At 38.3% G+C, this 27,427-nt stretch overlaps 2 protein-coding genes across 13 annotated transcripts in view; one reads left to right on the forward strand and one right to left on the reverse strand.

Moving 5' to 3' along the window:
- Positions 1-16,020, reverse strand: part of RIOK1 (RIO kinase 1) — a 39,687-nt gene extending 23,667 nt beyond the window's left edge. Inside the window, exons 1-12 of the mRNA XM_060614864.2 lie at positions 15,751-16,020; positions 12,468-12,681; positions 10,632-10,722; positions 9,374-9,443; positions 8,042-8,084; positions 5,037-5,129; positions 4,161-4,273; positions 3,973-4,053; positions 1,620-1,706; positions 1,080-1,217; positions 609-712; positions 296-402 (exon numbers count right to left, since the gene is read on the reverse strand). Coding sequence (XP_060470847.1) covers positions 296-402; positions 609-712; positions 1,080-1,217; positions 1,620-1,706; positions 3,973-4,053; positions 4,161-4,273; positions 5,037-5,129; positions 8,042-8,084; positions 9,374-9,443; positions 10,632-10,722; positions 12,468-12,681; positions 15,751-15,821 — 1,212 coding nt within the window. The 5' untranslated portion in view covers positions 15,822-16,020. The remainder of the gene's footprint in view (positions 1-295; positions 403-608; positions 713-1,079; positions 1,218-1,619; positions 1,707-3,972; positions 4,054-4,160; positions 4,274-5,036; positions 5,130-8,041; positions 8,085-9,373; positions 9,444-10,631; positions 10,723-12,467; positions 12,682-15,750) is intronic.
- Positions 16,021-16,134: 114 nt separating this feature from the next.
- The window catches only part of CAGE1 (cancer antigen 1), a 55,758-nt gene continuing 44,465 nt past the window's right edge, over positions 16,135-27,427 (forward strand). For 9 of the 12 annotated variants that reach the window (XM_060614851.2, XM_060614848.2, XM_060614853.2 and 6 more), the window contains exons 1-4: positions 16,135-16,345; positions 18,037-18,254; positions 21,430-21,517; positions 24,495-25,018. In XM_060614851.2, coding sequence (XP_060470834.1) covers positions 16,333-16,345; positions 18,037-18,254; positions 21,430-21,517; positions 24,495-25,018 — 843 coding nt within the window. In that variant the 5' untranslated portion in view covers positions 16,135-16,332. The remainder of the gene's footprint in view (positions 16,346-18,036; positions 18,255-21,429; positions 21,518-24,494; positions 25,019-27,427) is intronic. The other 3 variants (XM_060614849.2, XM_060614850.2, XM_060614852.2) reach the window with 3 other exon arrangements.

Consider the following 27,427-nt stretch of genomic DNA (forward strand, 5'->3'; position numbering starts at 1 on the left):
TCAGAAAGACCTCTGAGAAACAAGGGAAACACCAAAAGCGAACAGGTCTCTCACTAAACATTCATGAACTTTGGCAGTCTATGTAACCCTGCCCAATGCTTCATGTCAAGAAACCTGGCTTTCTCATTGGCCTTTTACTGTACTTTTGATTCCCTATCTGTGAAATCAGAAGGAAAAGGTCTCAGGAAGCTGTCAAAATGAACATATGCTAAGCAATTTGAGTCCCTAGAAGCGCCATGTAAGTGCAAATTACTATTGCCATTTTCTGCCCTTTCCCTTCCTCGCCCCATCTCACCTTTGAGAGATAAGCATCTATGTTCTCATGTGTAATGGATGGATCTGTGACAAATTCAAAGAGTTCCCGCACAGTCATCACGGCAACGCTGTGCTTCAAAAAGAAATCTGTTGGAAGGAAAATATAATGATAGCTTTATGAGGGAAAAGGTTTATTCCAACTACTTTACAGAGAAACAAAGAGATGAATAAAAATACACAATCTCCTAGCAAATGGTAATCGCTGTATCAAATGATTTAGGGCCATATCAACAGCTTAACAGTGCAAAACCACTATACAAACAAGCTGGCTGGAAACTCCAATTCCCACTCACCGTTGATATTGGCACAGTCTTTTCTCAAGAACTCCAAGGCATGTGGGTGGTCATGCTCCACGGACTGGGAAACATCAATGATGTACACACCTCCGCTATGGTACCTGTGGGCCAGACACACAGGGACTTGGATGCTACTACTTTCCTGCATTCCTTGCTTAAAAAATTCTACTTTAAAAGCAAGGGAAATAACCCATAAGATGAACAAGGTGGGTAAGGATAAGAGGCCGCTTGACTAACAAGAGATGAAAACCCAGAAAATTTCCAAAGTCCTAGAAGCCTGTTAATGATCAGATGGTCAATTCTGTGACTGTGGTCACCAGAGGCAGAGAACACATCCTATACTATGACCGCATGGAAGCCAACTTTAAAACTTTAAAATTTAAAAATGACTTCTTAGATTGGGATTTTATTTTTTTAAAGGACATGAAACACCATGCAGGTGGCTCCTAAAGGACAAAATGCACTCACAGCATGTTAAATTCACTGAGATCTGCGTGGACGAGTCTGGCGTCTTGATACATCCTTCTCACGAGTTGGATGACCTGCAGATACAACTCCCGAGCCTTGGATTCTGAGAGCTGGACATTTTTCAACAGTGGCGCTGGCCTTGAATAAAAATCAAATGAACTAAGATAAAATGCCCCAGAACAAGTTTTCCTGCTTTAGACTACATTGCTACATGCACTTCTTTTCGACAACTCATCGCTGAACAATTTGGCTCATGACAGATGTACCATTTCAATAAGCTGTCAAGAAACAAGTGCTCTTGCAGCCTACTATACAAAACATTTCTCAGAAACAGGGTGAACTTTGTTATTCTGAAGCATTTGGGGACTTAAAAAAGGTAGAATAAATTAACTCTATGCACTCATACAGTAAAAAAAATCCTATGAAATACTTCAGGATAAAAGGAGCTATTTAAATGGGAAATATTTATACACTGTATACTTCAAAGCACTTAAAAATACCATTCTGAGCATGTAATTATTAGGCCTTCTACGTACTCACATGTCATCTTTACCAATGAAACCCATGACAAGAACATGACTTCTTAGCAGGATAGGTTCTGGGCATGGGATCTGTGCGGTGTTTAGCCTGTGATATTCAAACAGGTAAAAGGACGAGTGAGAAGGTGACACAGCATCTAAAGCAAATTATAATGGCTACAGAAGATTAGTATCACTGTTAGGAGGCAGCGCCAGCATGTTTCAACTGTATTATTGTTTGTCATAAACTCTAGGGCCCCAGTGATTTTTAGGTGACACCATGATGTACGACCAAGAATGACACGACACTGGCAATTCAACTACTCACAGTCTCTAACACTCGGTCCCATTCCAGAGATGTTAACCTGTCAAATGTACATCTCAGAATTGATGAGATACAGCAGGTATGTCTTTTCAGCTGACTAGCTAAACAATGATTAATAAAAACAGTTGGACTCAGGGTGCCTGGCTGGCTCAGTTGGTACAGCATGCGATTCTCGATCTCAGGGTCATGAGTTTGAGCCCCATGTTGGGCACAGAGTCTACTTACAAAATAAAACAAAACAAAACAAAACAAAACAAAACAAAACACGGTTGAACTCATACCTAACATCTAGCTAGCTAACTGAACACAGGAAGATTTCAGAAGGACTTTCAAAATAAGGATTTAATACTAAAGTATCCAATGTATGTTACCTCTGTATGGCACATACAAAGTTAAAAGTTATTTGAAAGAGAAAAAAATACTTCAAATTTTTTGAAAACCTTCATCTCAGCTAAGCAAGTTGCCTTCACTTGATATAAAAGGATCAGCACAAAGAATAATACATAAACATGTCCAAAACTGGAAAGAAAGAGGAGGGGTGCCTGGGTGGCTCGGTTGGATAAGCATCCGACTTCAACTCAGGTCATGACCTCGTGGTTTGTGAGTTTGAGCCCCGTGTCGGGCTCTGTGCTGATAGCTCCGAGCCTGGAGCCTGCTTCAGATTCTGTCTCTCCCTCTTTCTCTGTCCCTCCCTTGTTTAGGCTCTCTCTGTCTCTCTCTCAAAAATAAACAAACATTAAAAATTGTTTTAAAAACAACTGGATAGAAATAAGAAAAAGAAACTATAATAGAGTTTAGGACCTAGCAAAACTGTCTAAACTCCAATACCTATGACAAAATAACCCATCAGTCTCAGCACCAGATTGTGTTACTTCCCTGTTTAAAATCTTGCAACAGCCACTCTGGAAAATAGTATGGAGCTTCCTCAAAAAAGTAAAAATAGAACTACCCTACGACCCAGCAATTGCACTACTAGGTATTTATCCAAAGGATTAAAAAAAAAATGATTTGAAGGGGTACACGTACTCCAATGTTTACAGCAGCACTATCAGCAATAGCCAAATTATGCAAAGAGCCCAAATGTCCACGAACAGATGAATGGATAAAGAAATGATATATATAAAATGGAATACTACTCAGTGATGAAAAAGAATGAAATCTTGCCATTTGCAACAACGTGGATGGAACTAGAGTGTATTATGCTAAGCGAAATAAATCAGGCAGAGGAAGACAAATATATGATTTCATTCACATGTGAAATTTTAGAAACACAACAGATAAATATAGGGGAAGGGAAGGAAAAATAAGATAAAAACAGACAGATAAACCATAAGATTCTTAAATACAGAGAACTGAGGGTTGCCGGAGGGCACTGGGTGGGTGGATGGAGCCAAATGGGCAATGGGTATTAAGGGGGGCACTTGGGGTGAGCACTGGGTATCACATGTAAGTGATGAATCACTGATTCTACTCCTGAAACTAATACTACGTTATACGTTAACTAACTTGAATTTACATAAATAAATTAGGGGTGCTTGGGTGGCTCAGTCGGTTAAGCAACTGACTTCAGCTCACATCATGATCTCATGGTTTGTGAATTCAAGCCCCACATTGGGCTCTCTGCTGTCAGCATAGAGCCTGCTTCAGATCAATCCTCTGTCTCCTTGTCTCTCTGCCTCTCCCCACTTGCGCTCTCTCTCAAAAATAAACATTAAAAAAATAAATAAATAAATAAAATAAAGTCCTGCAACAGCCCCCTATCATCCTCCGTATAAATTCTAAATGCTTTCACATGGTTACCAAGGTGCTTCAAACGACTCACCCTTGCTGAATAAATGTAAATTTTTCTATAATGGATTCTCAAAACAGAGAAGATAAGGTAGTTTCTATTTGCCCAGAAATTGGTTTCTTTTGCATACCTCAGATCTAACACAACTGAACAGCACTATGAGTCCCCACCTTTACACAGAACCACACTGGGATTTGTCAGCAAGAAGGAGCTGGGGCCAGTATGCCTGGCACAGCACAGACACCCGCCCTCGAGAGTCACCTGATTAAGTTCCTCATTTCTTTTTCTGCCCAAGTTTTCACCATCTTTCTGGGGTTTCCTTTACAATAGCCATGACGAAATCTTGAACAAGAAAAACACTTGTTATTGTAATCGTTCTATTATTCTAGTTTTTATTTTTTTAGGATATAGAAATCAGGCCACTGGAAAAAGAATCTGAGCTCACTCACCTGAACTCCCCGCTTACATACTTATCCCGATCTTTGAACACCAAAATAGAAGTTTTGTAAATTTTGATTGCTCTGCTGTCTCCATTTGCTGTGCTAGCGTGGTACACATTAGCCTATTTTGCATCAAAAACAAAATAAGTTTGTATAAAATAACAAAAGTATTTTAATTTTCAACTGTTTGATTCTATCCTCAAAAGTCAAAAAAACAAAGTCAAGTGAACTGAAGTAGCATGTAGAAGAAACATCATCTTTTGAATACATCAATTAAAATATGAAACATCATACCAAAAGGTACAGTAAGTAGATTTACATATAAGATTCAATTTATAATTAAGCATGAAGCAGTTTCAAACATCTTTGCATCTCAAGTATGTGAAAAATATTTCAAGACATTCTTACATCTCATGATTTATAAACTGAATTTTACTGAGGGCTGCTTCCCATAGAATGAGTTGCTAATTTACAAATGCCATGTCTGTCTGTCTCCATATCCATGTACAAAGAAAAACTGAGAAAGAGATTTGCTTATCCACAGAAACTAGACTATAAGCCCCTCCTCCCATAGTAACTATGTGGCAAGGACTGGGGCCTGCAGTAATCTGACCACCTATGCCTACCCTGGGCACTACCTGGACTCAGTGATCCAGTACAGCAATGATAGTGAAAAGGCCGATTTATGTGCACAACTTCCTACCTAGCCATAAATATTAATAAAGCTGTTTTTACAAACACTAATTAAACTATCCTGACTTGTGCATGCTTTTTTTTTCTTTTCTTTTAAAGGCACCATTTATTTACTACGTGCCTTAGTTTCATTTGGTATCTGAAATAAGAAAACTAACATGAAAACATTCAGGCATCCAAAGAAAAGCTCACTTCTTTTCCCGTGCTAATGCAGCCATTTATCTCTGATATGATTCCTCTAGTCAACATCTTGAATAGTATCATTCGTGTTCTAGGATCCAACACCTAAAAAAATGCAAAAAATAGAAAGTTCAGAAAGATAGTATCAAGTATTTCTCATTGAAGCACCTGACCATTAATAAACTGAAGAGCTTAAATACTATGCTATTCTGGCTGACTGACAGTCTCAATTGTGGTGTTTTTATTTATTCTGATTTTTAGTAAATAAAATACGACACGAAGGCCAAAGGAACAAGAGACAAACCAACAAGTTCGTTCAGACACAGAAGTCAAAGTCTACCAAGTTCAACAGAAGCAGAAATGGACTCTAGATTGATATTAGCTAATAGAATATATAATGCAAGCTGCATAGCAGTTTCACATTTTCTAGTCACACTAAAAGCAGCAAAAAGTAGCAGGTAAAATTAATTTTGATATACTTTATTTAATGCAATCTATCTAAAACACTATCAATTTCAACATGTAATCAATATAAAAAGTTATCAGTAAGAGATTAACATTTTTTTTTTACACCAAGTCTTCAAAATCTGGTTTATGTTTATAGCACATGTCAATCCAGACTAGCTACGTTTCAAGTGTTCAGTGGTCACTGTACTGGATTTGCAACTTTAAACTGGGGTCAGCACCCTACAGCACAGAAGTCAAATCCAGGCCACAGCTTTTTTTTCTGCAGCCTGCAAGCTAGGAATGGTCTTTACATTTTAAAAGTTGCTTAAAAAAAAAAAAATTGTGAGCCACAGTGCTTGAAATATTTATTATTTAACTCCTTATTTATTATTAAAAAAAAAATTTTAATGTTTACTTTTGAGAGAGAGTTAGAGCGTGAGCAGGGGAGGGGCAGAGAGGGAGGGAGACACAGAATCTGAAGCAGGCTCCAGGCTCTAAGCTGTCAGCACAGAGCCCGATGGGGGACCCATGGACCATGAGATCATGACCTGAGTAGAAGTCGGACACATAACCAACTGAGCCACCCAGGCACCCCATTTATTTTTTATTTGAGAGAGAGAGAGCAAGAACACACGCACACACGAGTGGGTGGTTGGGGAGGGATGGGACAAGGGAGGTGAGGGAGAGAGAGAATCTCAAGCAGGATCTGCACTGAGTATGGAGCATGACCAATGTGGGCATAACCTGAGCTGAAATCAAGAGTTGGATGCTCAACCAAGCCACCCAGGCGCCCCTATTATTTAACCCTTTAAAGAAAGAGTCTGTGCACCTCTGCTATAGATGAGTAAATCAGGGAAAGGGTCTCTTTCAAAGTTAGAGCAATCAATCTTGAGTAAAAAGGATCCCAAAGTCCTCTTTAACAGAAAGCAAGGAATTTAAAGCCTGGTCTCATCCATGCCTGAACTCAACCAGCCAGATATTTACATGCAATTTCAAGGGACACTCACAGCAGCCCCTCCAGCTCCACAGAGAGAGACAGTGTGAAGTGGCCAAATCTAACTATACTTTAGGGTCTATCCTTCAGTGATGCAGCCACAGTCATACCAGAAACCTAGGGTTAATAAAAACAAAACAACCCTGGAAAGACTACAGGACAAAAAGCCAAACTGCAACTATGGCAACTAGAGAGGAATGAAAGGGAATTGGGCTAACGGGCCCTAACTGACATTCCCACTTCACTGCACAGGTCAGCAGAGGGAAGCGGCGCGCTGAGAATCCAGGCACACACCTGTGTGGCTGCAAAACTGGGAGGAAGCCAAGGCAGGGGTGTAGGAGGAGCAACGTACCAAAATGGCTTAAAAACAAAATAGGGAAGAGAAACAGGAGAATGGAATAAACTTTACAAATACATATTTAAAAAGACAGCTTAAGACCAAGATATACATTGTTAATTCAAAATTAATTTTGAAAAAGGGGGAAAAAAGGATTTCTTGCCTTTGTTATTTTAGGGTGTTTGAAAATTATGGCTGCCTCACTTCTCTCAGCTGGACTATACGCTTTGTTTCCAACCACACACACACAAAATAAATGAGAGGACAAGGAAGACACAGATCTCAGACCCACTCCTGCCCAACTACAGGTGGAATTCTTCAACTGCACAAATGGTTCTGGAGCTCAGGTTGGGTGTTACTCTGCTGGGGACTGAGGTGGCTAGTAGCAGGGGGTTCACATCTTGTATCAAGGATCTGGGGATCACAGGGGCTACTATTCCAAAATGTTTGTGCCTCTGTGTAGGGGTGAGAAGGGTGGTAGATAGCAGTAACAATGTTCTGACCCTTTTTACCACCTTCACGTCAAAAATCGGAGCCAATGCTAACTTCCAATTCACAACTCTCTACATATGGGAAAATTAGGAAAAATTTCCCCCATTCTTGAACAGAAAGAATAAAACCAGCATAATGTCTAAACCAAGTAAGGGATTTCTAGTGAAAATCTGAAGGCATTGCCCTATCCCTTCACTTTGTGACAGGTACCTTCTAATAAAGCTCACAAAATTCCTGCACATCTTAAGACAAAAGATTTCTGGACTTCCAGTAAATTCTGCATCCTCATAGAAGATGAAAACACCGCATGGTGGCCACAGAGGGGGGCATGACTCTAAGTTATCTATTATCAATAAAACAAAATGTAGACTTTTTTTTTTTTAACGTTTATTTATTTTTGAGACAGAGAGAGAGCATGAACGGGGGAGAGTCAGAGAGAGAGGGAGACACAGAATCTGAAACAGGCTCCAGGCTCTGAGCGGTCAGCACAGAGCCTGACGCAGGGCTCGAACTCACAGACCACAAGATCATGACCTGAGCCGAAGTCGGACGCTTAACCGACTGAGCCACCCAGGCGCCCCTCAAAATGTAGACTTCTAAACTCAAAACTAGAAGGAGTAATTTTAGGTAACATTAGCATTAAGCAAGAAGAATGAATGCAAACTATAATCCCAAGAGAAAAGAAGTGCTAATTTAAAATGAGAACTTAAAATGCTAACTTAAAATGAAAGCATATTTAAATTGTACCTGTTCCACAGTTGCTCTGTCTGCCTTATCTTTGATGCGATACCTAACCAAAACCAAAAAAGAATGTGACATTCAAAATTCAGAAGCCAAAATAAAAAGTTCGAAATGTATCTCATCCCATAAAATTCCTAAGTAGGTACTTTCTTTAATAACCCATTTCATAATCTCATTGTAGTTTCATTGCTCAGTGTTGCTTCCTTTGTGTCCCCTTAATCATCAGTTCAGTTCCCTAGAGCAAAAGGAGCACATCTGCAGTAAGAAAAAATCATTCTATCCATATTTCAGAAGGATTAGATAAAGAGAGCAGCCGGGGTAAGGTGAACCATGCTGCAAAAAAGGAAACATCGGGTCTGTTAATATTGTCTTTCAATCTTTAATGATTCTATTAATCTAATGTGAGATTTAAAGTCATTTATATCACCTTCTCTTTAGAGTCCCTTTCTACAAAGACACGGGTTTTTGTCATCTAAAGACAGTTCTTGAGTTCTGCATTAAAATGCAGAGTCTGACTGGCTTCAGCTCAGACACTGATTCTATTAGCACACTAACCTCAACTCAAAGATTCAAACACAAAGATTCAGACACTTCTATGAAATAACAGATGACTATGGCAGTTCTCAAAAGGCTGGTATCTCTTGGGGATAGCAATAAACCAGAAGAAAAGTGATTTTTAGTCAGAAGAAAGTTGGTTTTTAAGTTCGGTTCTAACACTGCTAGTTGTATAAACTTAATGTCATTTTCTACAATATGTCAATGCCCTAGTGTTTTTAGCATATAGAAGTTAGCTTGCACTTAAACAACTGGTTTTGAGAAGAATAAATAGAAATTATTCTTATTAGATCACTATTTAATTTTAAATCTTCCCTTACATTTTTTAAAATATTTCATGGAGGGGTGCCTCGGTGGCTCAGTTGGTCGTGAGTTCAAGCTCCACACTGGGCGTGGAGCCTACTTAAAAAAATTTAAAAATAATAAAATAAAAATTTAAAAACATTTCATGGAAGGGAAAAATTTTTAATAAGTTTTTAAAAGGAAGCATTTTTACATTTTAACACTTCAGTTTAAACTGGAATCTACATTTTAGTTTACCATTACCCTCCCAAGAGCACATTGTGAATTTCACAAGATTATAGTTTGACTACACATTTAAAACTCACTTAATATTCTCAACTTACTAAGGAAAGGACACCCTCATTTAAGCTAAAAAGAAAAAGAAAATAACTGGTTTAATCATATAAAGAAATATCCTTTCCAAAAGAATTATAACCAAGATGCTCATTTGTCTAGAATTAGTCCCTATCCGCCATGTTTTATAGTTAAAATATTACTTACATATCTGCTTCCTTTTGTCTAGACTTTTCGGTGACTTTATTTATGACAGAATCAGTAACATTTAGCTTATCTAAAAATTAAAAAATCCACAATGTAAACAACCGTTAAGACAAAAAGACAACATTTTGAATAGAATACTTTTTCCCTCTTCCTCCTCTATTTTCCAAATATTTTGTTACATATAGAATATCTTTTATTGATGAAAAACTATTAATGTTTTTAGATGTTGAGCATGAAGTTGTGTCTCCTTAGTGACAAGTGTTGTCACTGTCATCAACACAGCTCTAATTTGAGCCACAGAAACCCAGATCGAGGAATCTCCCCAAAATCCTTTACCTGCATATGCTGAATTTCAGACACTTGTTAATACTTTATACGGCTAATTTGGGAATATAAACTGCCCGAATTCCAAGTTTAACTCTAAAAACTACAGTTTCATTTCAAGTTATAGGTCAGTGATAGGATATGAGAGACACTGTGCTAGGTTTATAATGAATCAACTTCCATAAGACAAAGATGATCCTGCATTTTTTAAGAGGTGGTGGTTCAAATCAACATTCTGATTCCTTGCATTCAACAGCTCACTAAATGATTAATGCGTACATAAAAAGTGTCTAGTAAAACAAAACGTATTTATATTCAATATTCTAGTACAGTTGATACTTGAACAACATGTGTTTGAATTATGCAGATCTACTTATATATGGATTTTTCACAGTAGTGTACTGTACATGTATTTATGACTTAACATTTTCATTTTCTTTTATCTAGTTTCTTTTATCGTAAGAACTTAGTATATAACATACATAACATATAAAATGTGTTTATCAACTGTCTATGTGATCAGCGAGGCTTTTGGTCAACAGTGGGCTACTGGTAGTTAAGTTGTGAGGGAGTCAGAAGTTACACGTGGATTTTCAACTGCATGGAGTCAGCATCCCAACCCCCAAGTTCAATGGTCAACATATTTTCAACGTTCTAGTCTGAGACAATGCTACTTTAATACAAAACAGACGAAAACTTGAACAGATATGTGTAAATTTTTTTACAGCAGAGGAGCAAACAGAGCTAAAAAAGCAGAAGCTGAAGTCTCTTCCTAAAGCCAGGTCTTTAAATACTGAGTTTTTATCTTCTCTAAACATTATTATTATTCAGCCAGTAACACTGAACACACTCATTTCTTGACCTAACAAAATTTATGACACTTCATGGCTTCTGAATAACTTCCTCGTAGCCCAAATATGTTTTATGAACTCACCTAGATTAATTTTATTCTCAAATTTCCGTAAGACCTTGTCTGCTGGAGTAGATATTTTGGCCAAATTGTAGGTGGAAGTCTGCTGATTTGCCTAGAAGAAATAAGTTCCAGAGTTGAAGGCACTAGTTATAAATACAGACCTAAGGTTAGTTATTACATGTCTTTCTCCTTAGCTAACAGTTAACTATCAGAGCATCAATACTTGAAGGAGTACCCTAAGAAAAGGTTAAGAATCAATCATATCTGCTCAAGAAATTTTTTAAAAAGACATTTGAAATAGGACAAAGTTACTGGCTAAAATGAAGAGTCTGTATAATCTGTATTTTTTAACCTCCCTACAATGTATTCCTCATTATTATAAATAACAAATTGTAATTAAATGCATTTTTTTAATTCAACTGTTAATAGATTTAGAATTTGACAATGTTCATTTACCTCCAAAACGTATAATGAATGGCTAAGGCCAACATTAAACTCGTTCTAAGAATTTCATTTTGGGCCTATTGTCTCAAGAAAGGGAAAGATCAGGCATGAGGCTTACCACTTACACTGGCGCTATACACAAACTAAAATAATAACAAAAAGAAAGAACCCTTATTCAAAGGGAGTATAGTACAGATAAAAAGGGCTCATAACAATGACTGATTTACTCCACGTATCTCAGCTTACAAGTGTGAGGCTGACTGCATAGACCTATGCTGTCTGTATAGACCTATTTAAAGTTTTCTACCAGATATAACTTTAAAAACATTTCTAAGTACAGATTCACAGTAGAAAACACAGGTAAAATTTTAATCATCTACAATCCCAGCACCCAAACATAATAGTTAACATTTAAGCATATACACTTGCCTTTTATTCTATCTTTATTAAAAGAGAATAAACTCTGTATTAAAATAGCTCAACGTCTCACCAAAACAGACAAGTGTGAAATTCATCTGGTTGTTTTTAAAATGCACTCATTCTTATCCACAATATAGCAATCTTAATATTCAAAGAAATACTGTTGGTTTTTTCCCCCTCCATCTCTTTCAGAAATCTTTATGCTTTAGTAAGATGTACCATGTTAATCCTAAGGCTCTGCAAAATCCTGAAACAGAGTACTTCCAGTTGAGAAGCAGGCTCTACAGTCTGATAACTTGTGCCCGGTACACAGTAGGTGATGGCAGATTCATGTCATTAATATAGTTTTTCACTGCAATGTATTTTACGGCTGCATAATATCCCATTGTGTGAAATCAGTCCCACAACAAATTTAGTCAAGCTTGTTTCCAGTGTTTCTCTATAAACAATGCTGGAGAATCATTCTCATAACACCATTCTTGGCACAATCTTAAAAGAATTGCTGAATCAAAGCATTTATTTTATGTTTTAAAAGCTTTTATCACATACCAGTTTATCCTCTAAATAAGTACTTATTTACTCAATCAGCAATTATAGATTTTGCATCTTGGTCAGTTTCATAAGTGAAAAAACAGCATTTCTACATATTTAATCTGCATTTTTTAATTATTAAGGAAGCTGAACTTTCTCTCCATGTTTCCTAACCATTTGTAGTGAACTGCCTATTTGCATCTTTTCCCATGCAGACTTTAAAGCTCCTAATCTTACCATAATTTAAATAGTTTTTAAAATGTACTGACTATGAAAAGAACCTACATCCAGGAAATTATCAGAAATACAAAAAGGATGAAGAACAAAACCCGTTAAAGGTTGGGGCTACAGGGCAACATAACCTGAGGGAAATCTTCCAATTCAAGTCAAGAACAACAAAAAGTCCTTTGAAAAAAGAAGACATAAATAACATAAAGATGTATACAATCATTTGTAAAATACCTGTGGGTTACTCCTTGCATTTGAGATACAACCTTTGGTGAGTTTTCCAACTCCATCATCCCAATCCCAGTCGTCATCATCATACTCCTCCTCCTCTTCCTCCTCCTCCTCCTTCTCTTCCATATCACCTCCACCCATCTTCTCAGGCACATTCTTCTGCAGATCTTCAAACAGAATATCTTCCTCTCTGATGGTCCTCAGGTCAATGTTTTCACTAGAAATAACAATGTGCAGCATGTTTCCACATAACTCTAATTGGATTTATACATGCAGCTATTTGTGATATAACAGACTAAATTTATACCAATAAATCTAAAAGTTTTCCTCTCAACGTTATCTCCCAATAAACTCAAACTTAATACCAGGTTCTGTTTTTCAAAGTGGCATTCCCATTGTTTGCTTATTCTCCAGGTCCTACTAAAGAAGAGGTACATCAGATGTTAAACCACTTCGGCCTTAATGAAGTCAGGATTTACATTGTCATTTTCTCTGCTGAATGAATGCACTCTGACCAGTACACCAGACCCAATTCCAGGAAAACCATTCACAGATATGTCTTAAGAGTCAGCTGGGGGAAAGCTTTCTGACAAAATTTGGGACTAAGCCTAAAGCAGCCTTACCTTGAACTCAATACCACTCCAACAAAAGAAGCTATATCAAGATTTGTGCTACATAAAGAACTTCAAATCACCCCTATTCATAAAGGGAAGGAATGGTGAACATAAGCACCACAAATGAGTGGTGTAATTCAGAGCAGTCTGGGTGTAATTCAGTAAGAGAAGTGGTGATTGTCAAACCCAGAGATCAGGCCCAGAGTAAATGGAGCACAACCAATAGGGTGTTTTTCTGCCATGTGAAAATTCAGAGCCAGTGCTACCAGATCTTAGTTTTTCAAGAGAAGCCAGAAGTGTGGACTTTTAAATCTCCCACTTAACTGGTACATTTAATTTTAACCAAACACTGTGCATACCAAACAAAATATGTCTGCAGGTCAGATTCAACAGAGGTCCCACCAGTTTTGACCACTCATGTAGAGAACAAACACAGGAACCACATAGAACCCTGATAATGTGAACTACCAGCTTAAAAATGGTCAGACAAGAGTTCAGTAAATTCAGGTGATCAATCCTGATTATTAATTAGCCACAGCTCAAAGGGTTCCAAATCTCCATGGACATGGGTGGGAAGAGAATAATCATCAAACACCTGCTATTTACTACGATTTTGTAAACAAAATCCTTAATTTGATCCTTTAATTGCCAACAATCTACAATGGCACATTAAAGTTATACCTCATTTGTTTGTTGTTTTTTTTTTAATTTTTTTTTAATGTTTCTTTATTTTTGAGACAGAGAGACAGAGCATGAACAGGGGAGGGTCAGAGAGAGAGGAAGACACAGAATCTGAAACAGGCTCCGGGCTCCGAGCTGTCAGCACAGAGCCCGACGCGGGGCTCGAACTCACAGACTGCGAGATCATGACCTGAGCCGAAGTCAGACGTTCAACCGACTGAGCCACCCAGGCGCCCCAAAGTTATACCTCATTTGTACCAGAACTTCTCAATCTTGGCTGGACAATTCTTTGTGGTGGGAGGTCGTTTTCTGCCTTGTAGGATTTTAGCAGCATCTTTGGCTTCTACCTACCCAATACATTATGCTCTCCCCCCACCTCCCAGTGGAGTGGACCTTGGAGTGTGGTAAGGTCACAAAGTCCACTGGCTTATCTTCACAATATCCAGTGATGGATGGTAAACCAGTGTATACCCATTACTGCCAACTATTTACCAGCCACACTGGGCTGTTTCTTCTTCCTACTTCTTCCCTAAAGACTTTTATATGGTTATCTGGAAACAAACCTGGAATGCATCTGAAATAAAATCTTCTTGTTTCTCTGACTAAATCTTACGTAACCTTTCAGTATTAGATTATCATCATTTGGTCAGGAAAGTCTCCCATCTTCTTCACTCCTTTTTCCTTTGTACTACTTACCCAATTCTAACACAAATAATTTGTCCAATTATTTAATGTTTCCCCTCCTATCATGTAAGCTCTGTGTCAATCAGGGTGGTGTTTACAATGTATCCCTACCCACTAACACTAGACCTGGCACACAGAAAATGATCAACATATTTTTACTGGAAAAAAAAAAAAATCCCCAAATGACTACTAAAATCTACATGTAATGAATCTTTACTGTGAATATAAAGTAAAAAATGTTTTCTTGGAATTCCAAAGGAACTCTTATGTTTCATGTAGGAGTTATCCTGAAATCCTTTTGCCTCACATCCCACAGCCAATCTACCACCAAACCTTGTCACTTCTACCTCCAAAACATATCCCGTGACCCTATCTCTAGCTCCCCTCATGTTTGAACTGAATTACTTTATCACTTTTGAACTGCTTCCACTCATGCCCTCTACAACCATCCTCTCCATAACAGAGTAATTCCTTTAAATCATAAATCAGATTGTCATTCCCCTAGTAAAATCCCTCCTATGGCTTTCTGTTAAGACCTAGAATATCCCAACTGCTTATCATCCCTTATAAGGCTCTATATGATCTGGCCCCTTCTCACTTCTACATCATTACCTAGCCATCTTCTCAACTACCTGTGCTGTGCTCTAGGTACACTGGCCTCTAGCCCTTTCTTTCACAGCCAAGAGTGATGCCAACGTTGGGCCTGTGCATTGTTGTCTCCTCTTCCTGAACTGCTGTTCCCTCTGCTCCTCCTGAGGTTAGTTCCAGATGTGGACTTAACTCATCCCTGACACTGTCATTACTTAATCTACCAACTGATTTTAATTATTTGCATAGAGTATATTATCTGTGGGGCGGGGGGGTTGTTTGTTTATAAAATATCTGTATGTACTTAATTGTCTGCCCTCCTTCCCAAATAGAAGGTAAAATTCAAAGACTGCAGGGACTTAATCTTGTTCACCACCGTCTCCCGCGCCGAGGACAAAACCTGGCCCACGACAGGTGCTCAAATATTTTTTGAACGCCAAATGCAGTTAAAGACTAAAAATCTACGTTTCCCAACCACTGTCTCCAACTCTGCCTCTCAGCGAGGCTAGCCAATCTGGAACTCCCTTGACAAGTGGCTTTCGTGAACTCCGGCGCAAAGTGGGTTAAAAGACCCGGCTGGCATGGAGAAAGAAGCAAAGGGCTGTGGAGAGACTACTCCGAATGAAATACCTGTCTCCCTCAAAAAGCCCGAGGCTGCCCGCGGCGGCGGAGACAGCAGAATCCTTACGGAGTCTGTGTGCCCAAAGGGGCTCGCCCACCTGTCCGAGGAATCCGCGTCGTCGAACTGCCCGGGAACCACCCGACTCATCAGCAGCCGCCGGTAGTCCATGACGGAAGCGCGCAGAGCCTCGGCGCCCCTGGAGGCCGTCCGCCCCGCGCTGGGACGGAAGCCGCACAGAGACAGCGCTACACGCAGCCCATCCAACCCCCTCTGGGCAGATGCCCGCCTATCAAACTGTTCAGAAGCTCCAACGCCAAAAGCGAACGCCACGTGCTAAGAGAGATAAGGACCTACAACCAGGACAGTTAGGACCGTCCTGACCGGAACTCCCGCCCGACCGGAAGTCTCAATCCTGCCGGAAGTCCCGCCCTTCCCCCGGCCGCGCCCCTGGGGCGTGGGGCGTGGCGCAGGGCGTGGGAGCCCGCCTGGCGTCGTAGCGAGCCGAGACTGGCTAGGGCGGTGGGCGGGCGTCACACAGGGCCGTTCCAGCGCGCCCGTGTGCCAACTCCGAGTTTTTCAAAGCCTTCAGTGGATGAGGTCGTGAGGCGTTTTTCTTCCTCCCGCGAAACCCTGTGCGGAAGGTGGAAGCGCTAAATCCTTACAGCGGATCCAAGAAGCTATGGACCCTGAAAGTGAGCACACTTTTTAGACTTGAAAAGTTTGGTGCATTGTTTTGAGGGAAAATGAGAGGAGTGATTTTTAAAATGTTTGTCATACAACTGAGAGAATTTTAAAACTAGAATGTTGGTGGTAACTCCAAATGACGACCCTTTTAGCGCCCATCTTAAAACAGCTTTATAATGTTCCTGGAATATCTACCCAAACATCTGAATAAATACTTTAAAAATGTTGGCAAAGACCTGGTTAGGACAGGATGAAAGATGGAAAAAGTAAACCTAACTTTAAAGTAAGTTGACAGATTGCGCCATGTGAACAAATTTATAAAAGTGTAAATGGAAGTTCTAGGTTCACCAACAAAGAAATTGAAGAAATAAGGGCCTTGAGTTTTTTTGCGTTTGGAAAACGAAGATTTTTCAGATTCCTTTCACCACAGCCTAGGCAGCATTTATGTGTTCGGAAGGTGGAAAAGGTGAGCATAAAGTTAGGCCTTTCACTAAGCCCGACTAGCCTGCTTGTCTTACTGGCTGGCTTTTTATACTTCAGACGATGGCATGGCTTTGGGAAAACAAATCAAGCCTCAATAAATTGTTCATTAATTCGATAATTCAATAAAAGAATCCGAGCAAATAGGTAGCAACTGTAAATTGAGAAGTTTTAATAGAAATAAAATCTTTGGACTGCAGGATTCATTCGATCAGTATTTACTCTGCGAACAACATTGCTGTTTGCTGCGGTGATTACTGGAAAATCATGAATGGACTCTTCTGGAGGCATTTATAATCTGTAAATACTAACACCCTTGAAAGGGTGGTAAAAGCTAAAACGGTAAAACAAATAGGTGCTGAATTGTAGAGATTTCCCATGTTGCAGGAATTTTTTAGATAGATGAATGGGTATATAGGAAGGCTTTAGGAGAGAGAAGCATTTGCCAGGTCAGACTGAAATAGTAAGGAGTATGATCTGACTAGAGCAGGCGAGTATTGGATAGGTAATGTGGGTCCAGGCTATGGGAGTCCTAGAAAGTCCAGCAGAAGAACTTGGACTCCAGGTGATTGGACATCCTGTCCACTGCCATCCCCGACCTGAGGAAGTCATGAGAGTATGGGCCTGTGTGATGGCGCGAGTAGTAGAAAGAAAGCATGGGTTACGAAAAACATTTTTAAAAGAGAAATGGACGGGACTTGGTAATTGGATGGCTCATAATGATGAGCTAGAAGGATACCAAAGGCATCTCCAAGTTTTCAAACCCAGTGGCCTGAGAGAATGGGTGTGGCATAGGAAAGTGGGGGACACGGATTTACATTGTTGGATTTGACTTGATAATGAGATAATAGAAAGTACCAAGTAAATAGAAAAACAGTATTTTGTGGAACCTAATAGTTCTCTGATAATATTTTGTAAATATCTTTTGATTAAGTAACTGAGAGGTCCCTTCACTTTCTGAGTCCCAAGTCTTCTAGGGAATTATTGGATAGTAGCCACACATATCGACTTGTTTTTGTCCAAATCAGTATTTGCACTATACAAAGTGACCATGGTATACTCAGACTAAAAAATTTCTTTTTCTAATAACTTGACCAATGACATTTTAAAATTTAGGACACTGAACTTTGCTGCTTTCTTAATGTGAGAAGGCATGGGGGACAAAGCTCTCTGTTCGCATATACTAATAAACATTAAAATTATGTTTTTTTTTTAAAAGAAGACTTTCATCATTCACCAGTTAGGAACAAGGATTATCAAAAAGTTTGGTCATCACCTTCAGATCCTGTGCATTTTGAAGTGGATGCTTCTCATGAAAAATTAGAAAGCAACTTGGAAGCGGATGCCAGGAATGTCAGCAGTCTTTGTCAAGACTTAACTCGCTCAGATTCTCCCTTCTATATGGACACCAGCAGTACCAATTCAGACTTGCCTCAGGTGTGCATTACTTGTAAGTTCTAGGAGGTATAGATGTATTCGGCTTTCACGTTGTCTTCCTCTGAAAATGTCCTCAAAAATACGAAAAACAGTAAAAGAATCTCCAGTGGAGGCTCAAAGGAGGGGAATACACGGTCTAGTTTTCCCAAAGGTAGAACGTTACAAATAGAGCATTAAACCTGATCCTTTCTAGCCTCCACACAAAGTCCTAAGTATGCAGCCAGGGGGACATGGCCACAACAACTCGGTTACAGAGGCAGGAAAAGAGCCCAACGGGCCAGACATCTGGTCTTGAGCATGTTCTAATATGTCAGCATGCAAATGATTTAGATGTCATTCATCATGGTATTGACAGAGCCCTGCATGTAAATGACTTTATCTTAATGACAATTACAAGTGTCCTTTCTCATAAACTAAAAAAAAATTATACTGTCCCAAATTGTGATGAATGTTTGACAATTACTAGGAGTGTAGGGAAATAATAGGAGTGAATTAGTTTGTGCCATATGTAATTGCCTTTTTATAGTTTGAAAATGGACAAATATTGACAATTTCGTGTGGGCTAACCCATAAATTGGCATAAACTATCTAAAGGGCTATTTAGTGGGGTGCCTGGGTGGCTCAGTTGGTTAAGCGTCTGACTTTTGATTTCAGCTCAGGTCATGATCTCCTGGTTTGTGGGATCGCAGAGACTGCTTGGGATTCTCTCTCTCCCTCTCTCTGTGCCCCTTCCCTGCAGACATGTGCATGCACAGGCGCTCTCTGTCTCTGTCTCTCTCTCTCTCAAAATAAATAAAAACAAAACAAACTGAAGAAACACATCTTTAAAAAAAATAAAGGGCTATTTAGTGAGACGAAATTGCATTTTATTTTTAATTCTATCTCAAGGAAGTATGCAAATGAGCTATGTGCAGGATTACCTATAATAAATAAACATCAGGGGTGCCTGACTGGTTCAGTTTGAAGAGCATGTGACTCTTGATCTCTGGGTTGTAAGTTCAAGCACCACACTGGGTGTAGAGATTATAAATAAACAAGTAAACTTCCATGAAAGGCATTATTTAAACACTAGAAGCAACCAAATTTTTACCAATAGGAACCTAGTTAGATGTTTGCACAGATGTACAGTAGATATGTAAACCTTAAATATGATAATACAGATACACAGTTGACCCCTGAACAATGCAGCACTTAGGAGTACTGACTCCCCTCATAGTTGAAAAGCTTCATATGACTTGTGACTCCCCCAAAAGTTAACTAATTGCCTACTACGACTAGAAGCCTTACCAATAACAAACAGTCAATTAACACATATTTTGTGTATTATCTTTATTATATACTGGAAAGAAATGTGATTTAGAAAATCATTAGGAGAATAAAATACATTTATAGTACTATACTGTATTTATAAGAAAATCTGTGTAAGTGGACCCGGGAAGTTCAAACCCATGTTGTTGAGGGGTCAACTGTATATTTGGTGACATAGAAAAATGATCACATTGCTTCTCACTGGGTAGTGGGCTTTTGAGTGTTTTTTACTTTCTCTCTTTTTTAAAATGTTCAAGATTATTTTCATAATGATAACTTTTATCATATTTTCGTTTATTTTTTTAAGTTTATTTACTTTGAGAATGCATGTGTGTGCACGTGCATGCAAGTGGGGGAGGAGCAGAGAGAAAGAGGGGGAGAGAGAGAGAGAATCCCTAGCAGGCTCAGCACTGATGCAGGCTCCAACTCACAAACTGCCAGATCATGACCTAAGCCAAAGTTAGAGGCTTAACCAACTGAACCACCCAGGTGGCCCCTTTCATATTTTCATTTTAAAAGAAAATTTCATCATAGTATTACAGTGTTAGTCAAAGTCTAACATATTATATATATCAAATTGTAAAGAATGAATCTCCTAAATTATGTAAGAGGTTCTCTGTCTTGGAACTCACGGAGTATTTTATTCTTTATAAAGAATTTATAAACCAAAGGAACAACAAGCATATTTTAAAGACAGTATTATCATAGAAGGCTAGAGTTAGAGGTAGTCTCTGAAATTCAACGAGTAGTGGAGTTCCAAGAAGTTTATGTAAATATAACATCAATACATGTGAATAGTACTATTTTTTTTAAAGGATATTCTTCTTGGGGCACCAGGTGGCTTCTTGGGGCGCCTGGGTTGAGCGTCCGACTTCAGCTCAGGTCACGATCTCACAGTCTGTGAGTTCAAGCCCTGCGTCGGGTTCTGTGTTGACAGCTCGGAGCCTGGAGCCTGCTTCGGATTCTGTGTCTCCCTCTCTCTCTGCCCCTTCCCCGCTCATGCTCTGTCTCTCTCTGTCTCAAAAATAAGTAAAAACATTAAAAAATAAATAAATAAATAAATAAATAAATAAAGGATATTCTTCTTGATATGTTTAAAATCTAATTAGCAGGAATGGTCTAAATTAGCAAGAAGTCTAAAAAACAAATTTTTATAAAATATAACTCAGTTTTTATCATACTTATTAGGTACCTTCAATAAGTGGAACAATGTTATAAAAAGCATGATTGAATAGAAGCGTGTAACCAGCTGATTTTAGTAGGAGATACAAATTTTTTAGAGCATCATTTGTCTTACATGCCTGGTACACTGTTCATAATGAAACCAATGTTTTCCTCAAACATTTAAAATATTACTTAATAAAACCTTTCCCTTAGATAACATTGAGATAACTTTGAGAATAAGTCTTACATGAATTTTTATAGATTTTTATCTATTGGAAATCAGATTTCACCTCATTACTGGAACCCACTCTGTATCTTCACTGTTAAAAGACTTGAATGACAACTACCCTAATAGATCTTTAGACCAGATTTAACAGACTCCAAAGGATTATCAGAGATTTATACATTATTATATACTCATGTTTGTGGTACCACGATTTGACTTACAAAAAAAACTAAAATATTAAAATAGCAAGATACTTGCTTAACGTCATTTAATTATCGTGACTCCCTTAGCATGGTTTTACTTTTTAGTAAAAGAGCTCAGATATACAGTAGGGAAGGATACTGGAAAGTACATTCTACCCATGCAACAAAAAATACTAAGAGAAAAGTTACATAGCAATGTACATACACATTTAGAAGAAGCTTCTGATGTTTGTTTAAAGTATTAACACTAATGCCTTTTTTATTATTAATACAGAATGAAATAAAGAATGTAAAAAGGGAAGATGAGTCTAAACTCACACTTGCTGAAGAAATTTATAGCACACTAGATGACTGGTTAGGTGGTGAGTATCTCTTTGTTGGCAATACACAGAGAAACAAGATTTGTGTGTGTACGTGTCCTGTGATAACAGCAATAATAATAATAGCCATGTGCTAATATACACTTTATATGCATGATCACACTCCACAAACAATCCTATGAAATAGGTTTTTTTTTTTTTCTTTTTGAATAAGGGTTGTTTTTATCTACCCAGATGAGAAGCATGAGGCCCAGAGAGTAACATGAGAAGTACAAACCATTAGCAACACATTTGACTATCTTAAAATAAAAAATAATTTCTATATGACCAAATTATAACCAACAAAATTAAAAAAAAAAAACAAGACACAGACTAAAAACACATGCAATGTATACATTGACGAGATTAGTATCCAAAATAAAGAACTCCAATAAGAAAAAGACCCCTAGAGCTTGATAGACAAACAGGCCAAGTGTACGTATTAGCTTGCTGGAGCTGCCATAACAAAACTCCACAGATCGGGTGACTTCAACTACGGAAATTTATTTTCTCACAGTTCTGGAGTCTGGAAGTCCAAGATCAAGATGTCAGAAGAGTTGGTTTATCCTGAGGCCTCCCAGATGTCCTTTCTTCCTTATAAGAACACCAGTCATATTGTATTAGGGCCCCACTTTTATGACCTCATTTAACCTTAATTACCTCTTTATAGGTCCTATCTCCAAATACAGTCACACTGTAAGATGCTGGGGGTTAAGCCTTCAGCATGTGATTTTTGGGGAGATTCAGATGAGGCCATAACAGTATCTAACAGGCAGATCACAGAAAAGGAAACCTGCAAGACTATTCAAAAGACCACAAAATACCATTTAATGCATACCAGTTTAATATGCGTTGGAGGGACATAGTAGAGCAAATAAACTTCTATGCTCTTGTTGGAAGTATAAATTGGTACAGCTACTTTGGAGGGTAATTTTGCAATGTCTAGTGAAGTTGAAGGTAACATTTTCTATAATCCAGTGATTCTACTTTGAGGTATGTATATCCAGAACCTAGACAAAAATTCTTAGTGTACAAGGAAACATGTATAAGGATGTTTACTGAAGGTTGTTTTTAACAGCAAAATTAGAAACATATCTAACAAAAAGGGATTAAAGTGTAATCCTTCAGTAAAATGAACCAAATCACAGATATTTACATGGCTAAGTCTGAAAAGCAAAATTTTAAGTGAAATAAAGACTTTTGTATGGATATAAGTATATACATATGTTTTATGTCTAATGTATATGTTACAAATGTAATTTGAGTCTATTTACATACAATTTTAAAGCACGGAAAATAGTACTGTACTGTATATCACCCAGGGTGCTGCATGACATTTTGAAATATTTAGGAAGCTGTGACACTGGACATCTGTTGGACTCCACAAGCTACCAGCTTGAGATAGTTTACTATTTCAGTGTAAAACCATACTATAACCCTTTCTATAAAGTATTATTTGCAAAGCTGGGTCTTTGAAGGTTGCTGTGATAAAAAGCAAGTATTGTACAAAAATCAATGTAGAATAGAAAGTGATGGTTGGCATTGTCCTATCTGATTCCAAGATTTGAGACATGTGATACCCAGTAGTGCATCCAAGTAGTAAGTTCAATTGTATGAGAATAAAATAAAGCATTATATTTTTCTTTCAGTTTGTGTGTAATTTTCAAACATCTAAGTTGTTGAGACAAATACTGAAGTTGAGCTTCACTACTTAATAAATGGAACTGTTAGGTATTTCTTTCCAATTCTTGGAAGTTGATATATATTATTTAAGGTACATAATTGAGTAATGAAAGCAGAAAAATATGGGTGGAAAGAATAAATACATACCAGCTTTTGTAGTTATCTCTCAAGAGGGGGAAAGGAGGGAATTTAGATAGAAGGAGGCATCATTAATTAGTTTTGTAACGTTTTATTGCCTATTTGCTTCTGATTTTTATCTTTTTAATTTTTAAAATGTTTACTTATTTTGAGGGAGGGGGAGAAAGAGTGAGGGAATGCTGAGCATGAGTGGGGGAGGGGCAGAGAGAGAGAGGGAGAGAGAGAATCCCAAGCAGGCTCCACAATGTCAGCCCAGAGCTCAACTTGGGGCTCAAACCCTAAGATAATGACCTGAGCCCAAACTAAGAGCTGGACGTTTAACCAACTGAACCACCCAAGCATCTCTACTTCTGATTTTTAAAAATTTCTTGGGGCACCTGGGTGGCTCAGTCGGTTAAGCATCCAACTTCAGCTCAGGTCATGATCTCGCAGTTTGAGAGTTCAAGCCCTTCATTGGGCTCTGTGCTGACAGCTCAGAGTCTGGAGCCTGCTTCGGATTCTGTGTCTCCTCCTCTGTCTTCCCTACTCATGCTCTGTCTCTGTCTCTCAATAATAAATAAACGTTAGAAAAAATTTTTTTAAATGTCTTAAGTCTGGATAACTTGTCATGTTGACAAACACAGCATTTAGAAATAGTGTTCTAGAATCCCAGGTGCACTGCCTACCCAACCTGTGACATTAGGCAAGTAAGTGACTTAACATCTCTTATGTCTCAGTTTCGTTATCTGTAAAACAGGGATAATAACAGTGCCTGGCTCAGGGGATTGCTGTGAGATTAACCAAGTTTATGTGTGTTTGTAATTATACTGTTCATTGTGCTTTTGTATTCTTTGGACACATAATCAAAACATTTTAAAATTACAGTACAACAAAATAATTTTGAAGATATCTTGGAATTTGTTGTAATGGCATTTGACCAGAATGATGTACAAACTTTTTTGGTAGCAGTCATTTGAGAACTTCTGGTCTCCATGTAAAAAGTAGTTTATTTTGTTTGCTAGCACAAAGCCATGCTGAAATACACTCAATAAAAAAATGTTGACATAAATATAATTTTAAAAAGACTCCCAACAGTTTATTTCATAAATGTAAATATAACTGTTAGCATGTAAATGTATGGACAGCTAATTCTTATTTCCATCTTTCTCTTTCTAATGAGATTTCAACATTGGAAATGACTCACAGAATGTACTACCTCAACTAGTTGACCCCAGCATTTCTTCCTTCAGACAATTTGAACCCATTTGCAAATTTCATCACACAGAAGCATTTAGTAATGAAATGATAACATTTCAAAATCTGAAAGAAGGCTTACCTTATACAGTACAACCCGAAATGCAAAATCATGTGTATTATTGTGCAAAAGGCACTAATATAAAGGAAGATTCATTTAAGGAAGAAAATTCACTGGGAACTAGCACTTCTACAAATGAAGAGCAATTTGCTCATAAATGTGTCATACAACCTTCTAGAAGTCCACCTGTAGTCCACAGCAGTGGAGAGACAGTGAAATTCATGGAAATGTCACTGGCTAAAAGTGCTGCCACAGAATCTGCCCTCAAACCTAGTCAACCTCAGAGCTTCTGGTATGAGGAAAATGTACCCAGTGATGTTGACAAACCGTTTTACAAAGAGAACGGCTTTAACCAGCTTGATCTGAAAGCTAATTATGCAACAGAGAAGGTAAATTTTGGGGTGGTCAATATAGCTTGTGGAGTATTAAAATATGTGCTTTCAAAAAAAACCCCAAAACTATGTATATAATTTTAGACTTTTCCAAGTACCACTAAATCTAATAATCAGCAAGAGGGACATTGCTTCTCTGGGGAAAATACCTTCTGAGATCTTAAATCAATTTAGAAACAGATTTTTGTATTAAAATCATGTCCATACATGGAGATTAGCCCTACTGAATGGTCATGTCTTTGAGGACCAAGGCTCTGTCTTACTCATCCTTTTATGTGTCTTAGCATCTACATGGTGCCTTGGCTTTTATATTTGTGAATCAAATTGGCTGGAACTCAAGAGTTTACAGTAAGGAAAAGGTTGAGAAGAGGAAGAAGGATGGAGGTATTAAGTTATTTGACAGGAAAATCTTAAAATTTTTCTATCATGAGGGGTTTCAGTTAACAAGTATAAAATGTTAGTTTTTCTACCAAAGTGAAAATACTAATTTGTCTTTTGACTTATTGATTCTGGGCATACATGTAGTATCCTAAGAACACTGAAGATGCCACTAGTATAAATTCTATGTGCTCTCTGAAAATTTTTTAAAAGTAATAGTTTTAAGACTTGGTATGGGCAAATATAATCCAAGAATAGTAAAAATAATACCTTTTTATTTTAAGTCTGATGAGAAAAGCTATGACTATTTTTCATTTCCAAGTATGAGCAGTTTTTTTGTTCAATTATTTGGAAGCACTATTTAAAAGAGAACTTTATTTCCCTGTATTGATTCTGGAAAATGGCATTTAAAAAATCTGCTTAATTAGCATTTCTCAAGATTGCTCCTTCCTATTTCCACTGCATTTAGTCATTTATTCAGTCAATAAATACTTTCTGGAACCTATTCTGTGCTAGGCTCTATGCTATGTGTTGATTATATAATGGTTTTAAAGAATGTGGATTTTGTCCTCATGAAAGTAACACCTTAGTAGAGAGGAGACTCACATTAAAGAATCACACAAATAAATGTAAACTTTCAACTATGATAAGGCTCTGAGTGGTTACATATAAAGTGTATGTAAAGTGTAGATAACGTGCTGTAGTATTACATATAAACTGTAAGCTGCAAGGATGGTAAGAGCTGTGAATAAAATGACAGGAGTCTTTCTGTCCTAGTCAGTGAGTTTGGGGGAGGCTTCTGGAAGTAGTGGTCATTGAGCTGAGCTCTGAAGGATAAGTTATGAGTTAAGGAACTGTGGGTGGGAGAGCATTCCATGCAGAAGTAACATGTGGAAAACCCTGTGGCTTCAGGGAACATGGCACCCACTAGGACCTGACAGAAGCCTGGATTGAAGGAGGCATGTAGTAGATGAGGACGAAAGGTAGCCTTAGGCAGCAAGACCAGATAGTAGAACCTGTAGGCCTCTGTAGGGATAGTTGTTTTTATCCCAGAATGATAGTAAACCATTAAAAGAGAGGTCCAGTGACACCTGAGTGGCTCAGTCAGTTAAGCTTCCGACTTCAGCTCAGGTCATTATCTGGCAGGTTCATGACTTCGAACCCTGAATAGGGCTCAGTGCTGACAGCTCAGAACCTAGAGCCTGCTTCAAATTCTGTTGTCTCCCTCTCTCTCTGCCCCTTCCAGGCTCGCTCTCTCTCTCTCTCTCTCTCAAAAATGAATAAACATTAAAAAAAAAATACAGGGGTCCAATATCTCTAAGTTCTAGGAAGTTATACAGCCCATCCTTGCAAATATCTTTTACAGGATTTTTAATGTCATATTCATTTCAGTATTTTCTTACTACAACTTATTGTCCTTTGAAAAAGCCCCTAAAACCTGTGTTGTGGGCAGAAAGTCAATGGCAAAACATGTTCGTCTGACATTCTTACATTCACAGGAGTCATAGCAATGAGATAATGGTTTAGCAGGCAATAAAAGTAGTTTTCATTCAGGGGAGCCTGGGTGGCTTAGTCGGTTAAGCACCCAGCTCTTGATTTCAGCTCAGGTCATGATCTCACGGTTGTGGGATCGAGCCCTGCATTGAGCTCTGCACTGAGCCTCATGCCTGCTTAGGATTTTCTCTTTCCCTCTCTGCTCCCCCTCCCCCATGTGTCTGTTCCCTCTCTCAAAAATAAATAACAGCATTTTTTATTTTTTATTTTTTAATGTTTATTTTTGAGAGAGACAAAGTGTGAGTAGGCAAGGAGCAGACAGAGAAAGGGAGATACAGAATCCAAAGCAGACTCTAGGCTCTGAACTGTCAGCACAGAGCCCAATGTGGGGCTTGAACTCACAAACTGTGAGATCATGACCTGAGCTGAAGCCAGACATTTAACCGACTGAGCCACCCAGGCACCCCAAATAAATAAATAAACATTAAAAGAAAGGTAGTCTTCATTCAGAAGAGGCCTCACAGACTGTAGGGT

Source organism: Panthera onca, chromosome B2, assembly GCF_046562875.1.
Source record: "Panthera onca isolate mPanOnc1 chromosome B2, mPanOnc1 haplotype 2, whole genome shotgun sequence".
NCBI classification, from domain to species: Eukaryota; Metazoa; Chordata; class Mammalia; order Carnivora; family Felidae; genus Panthera; species Panthera onca.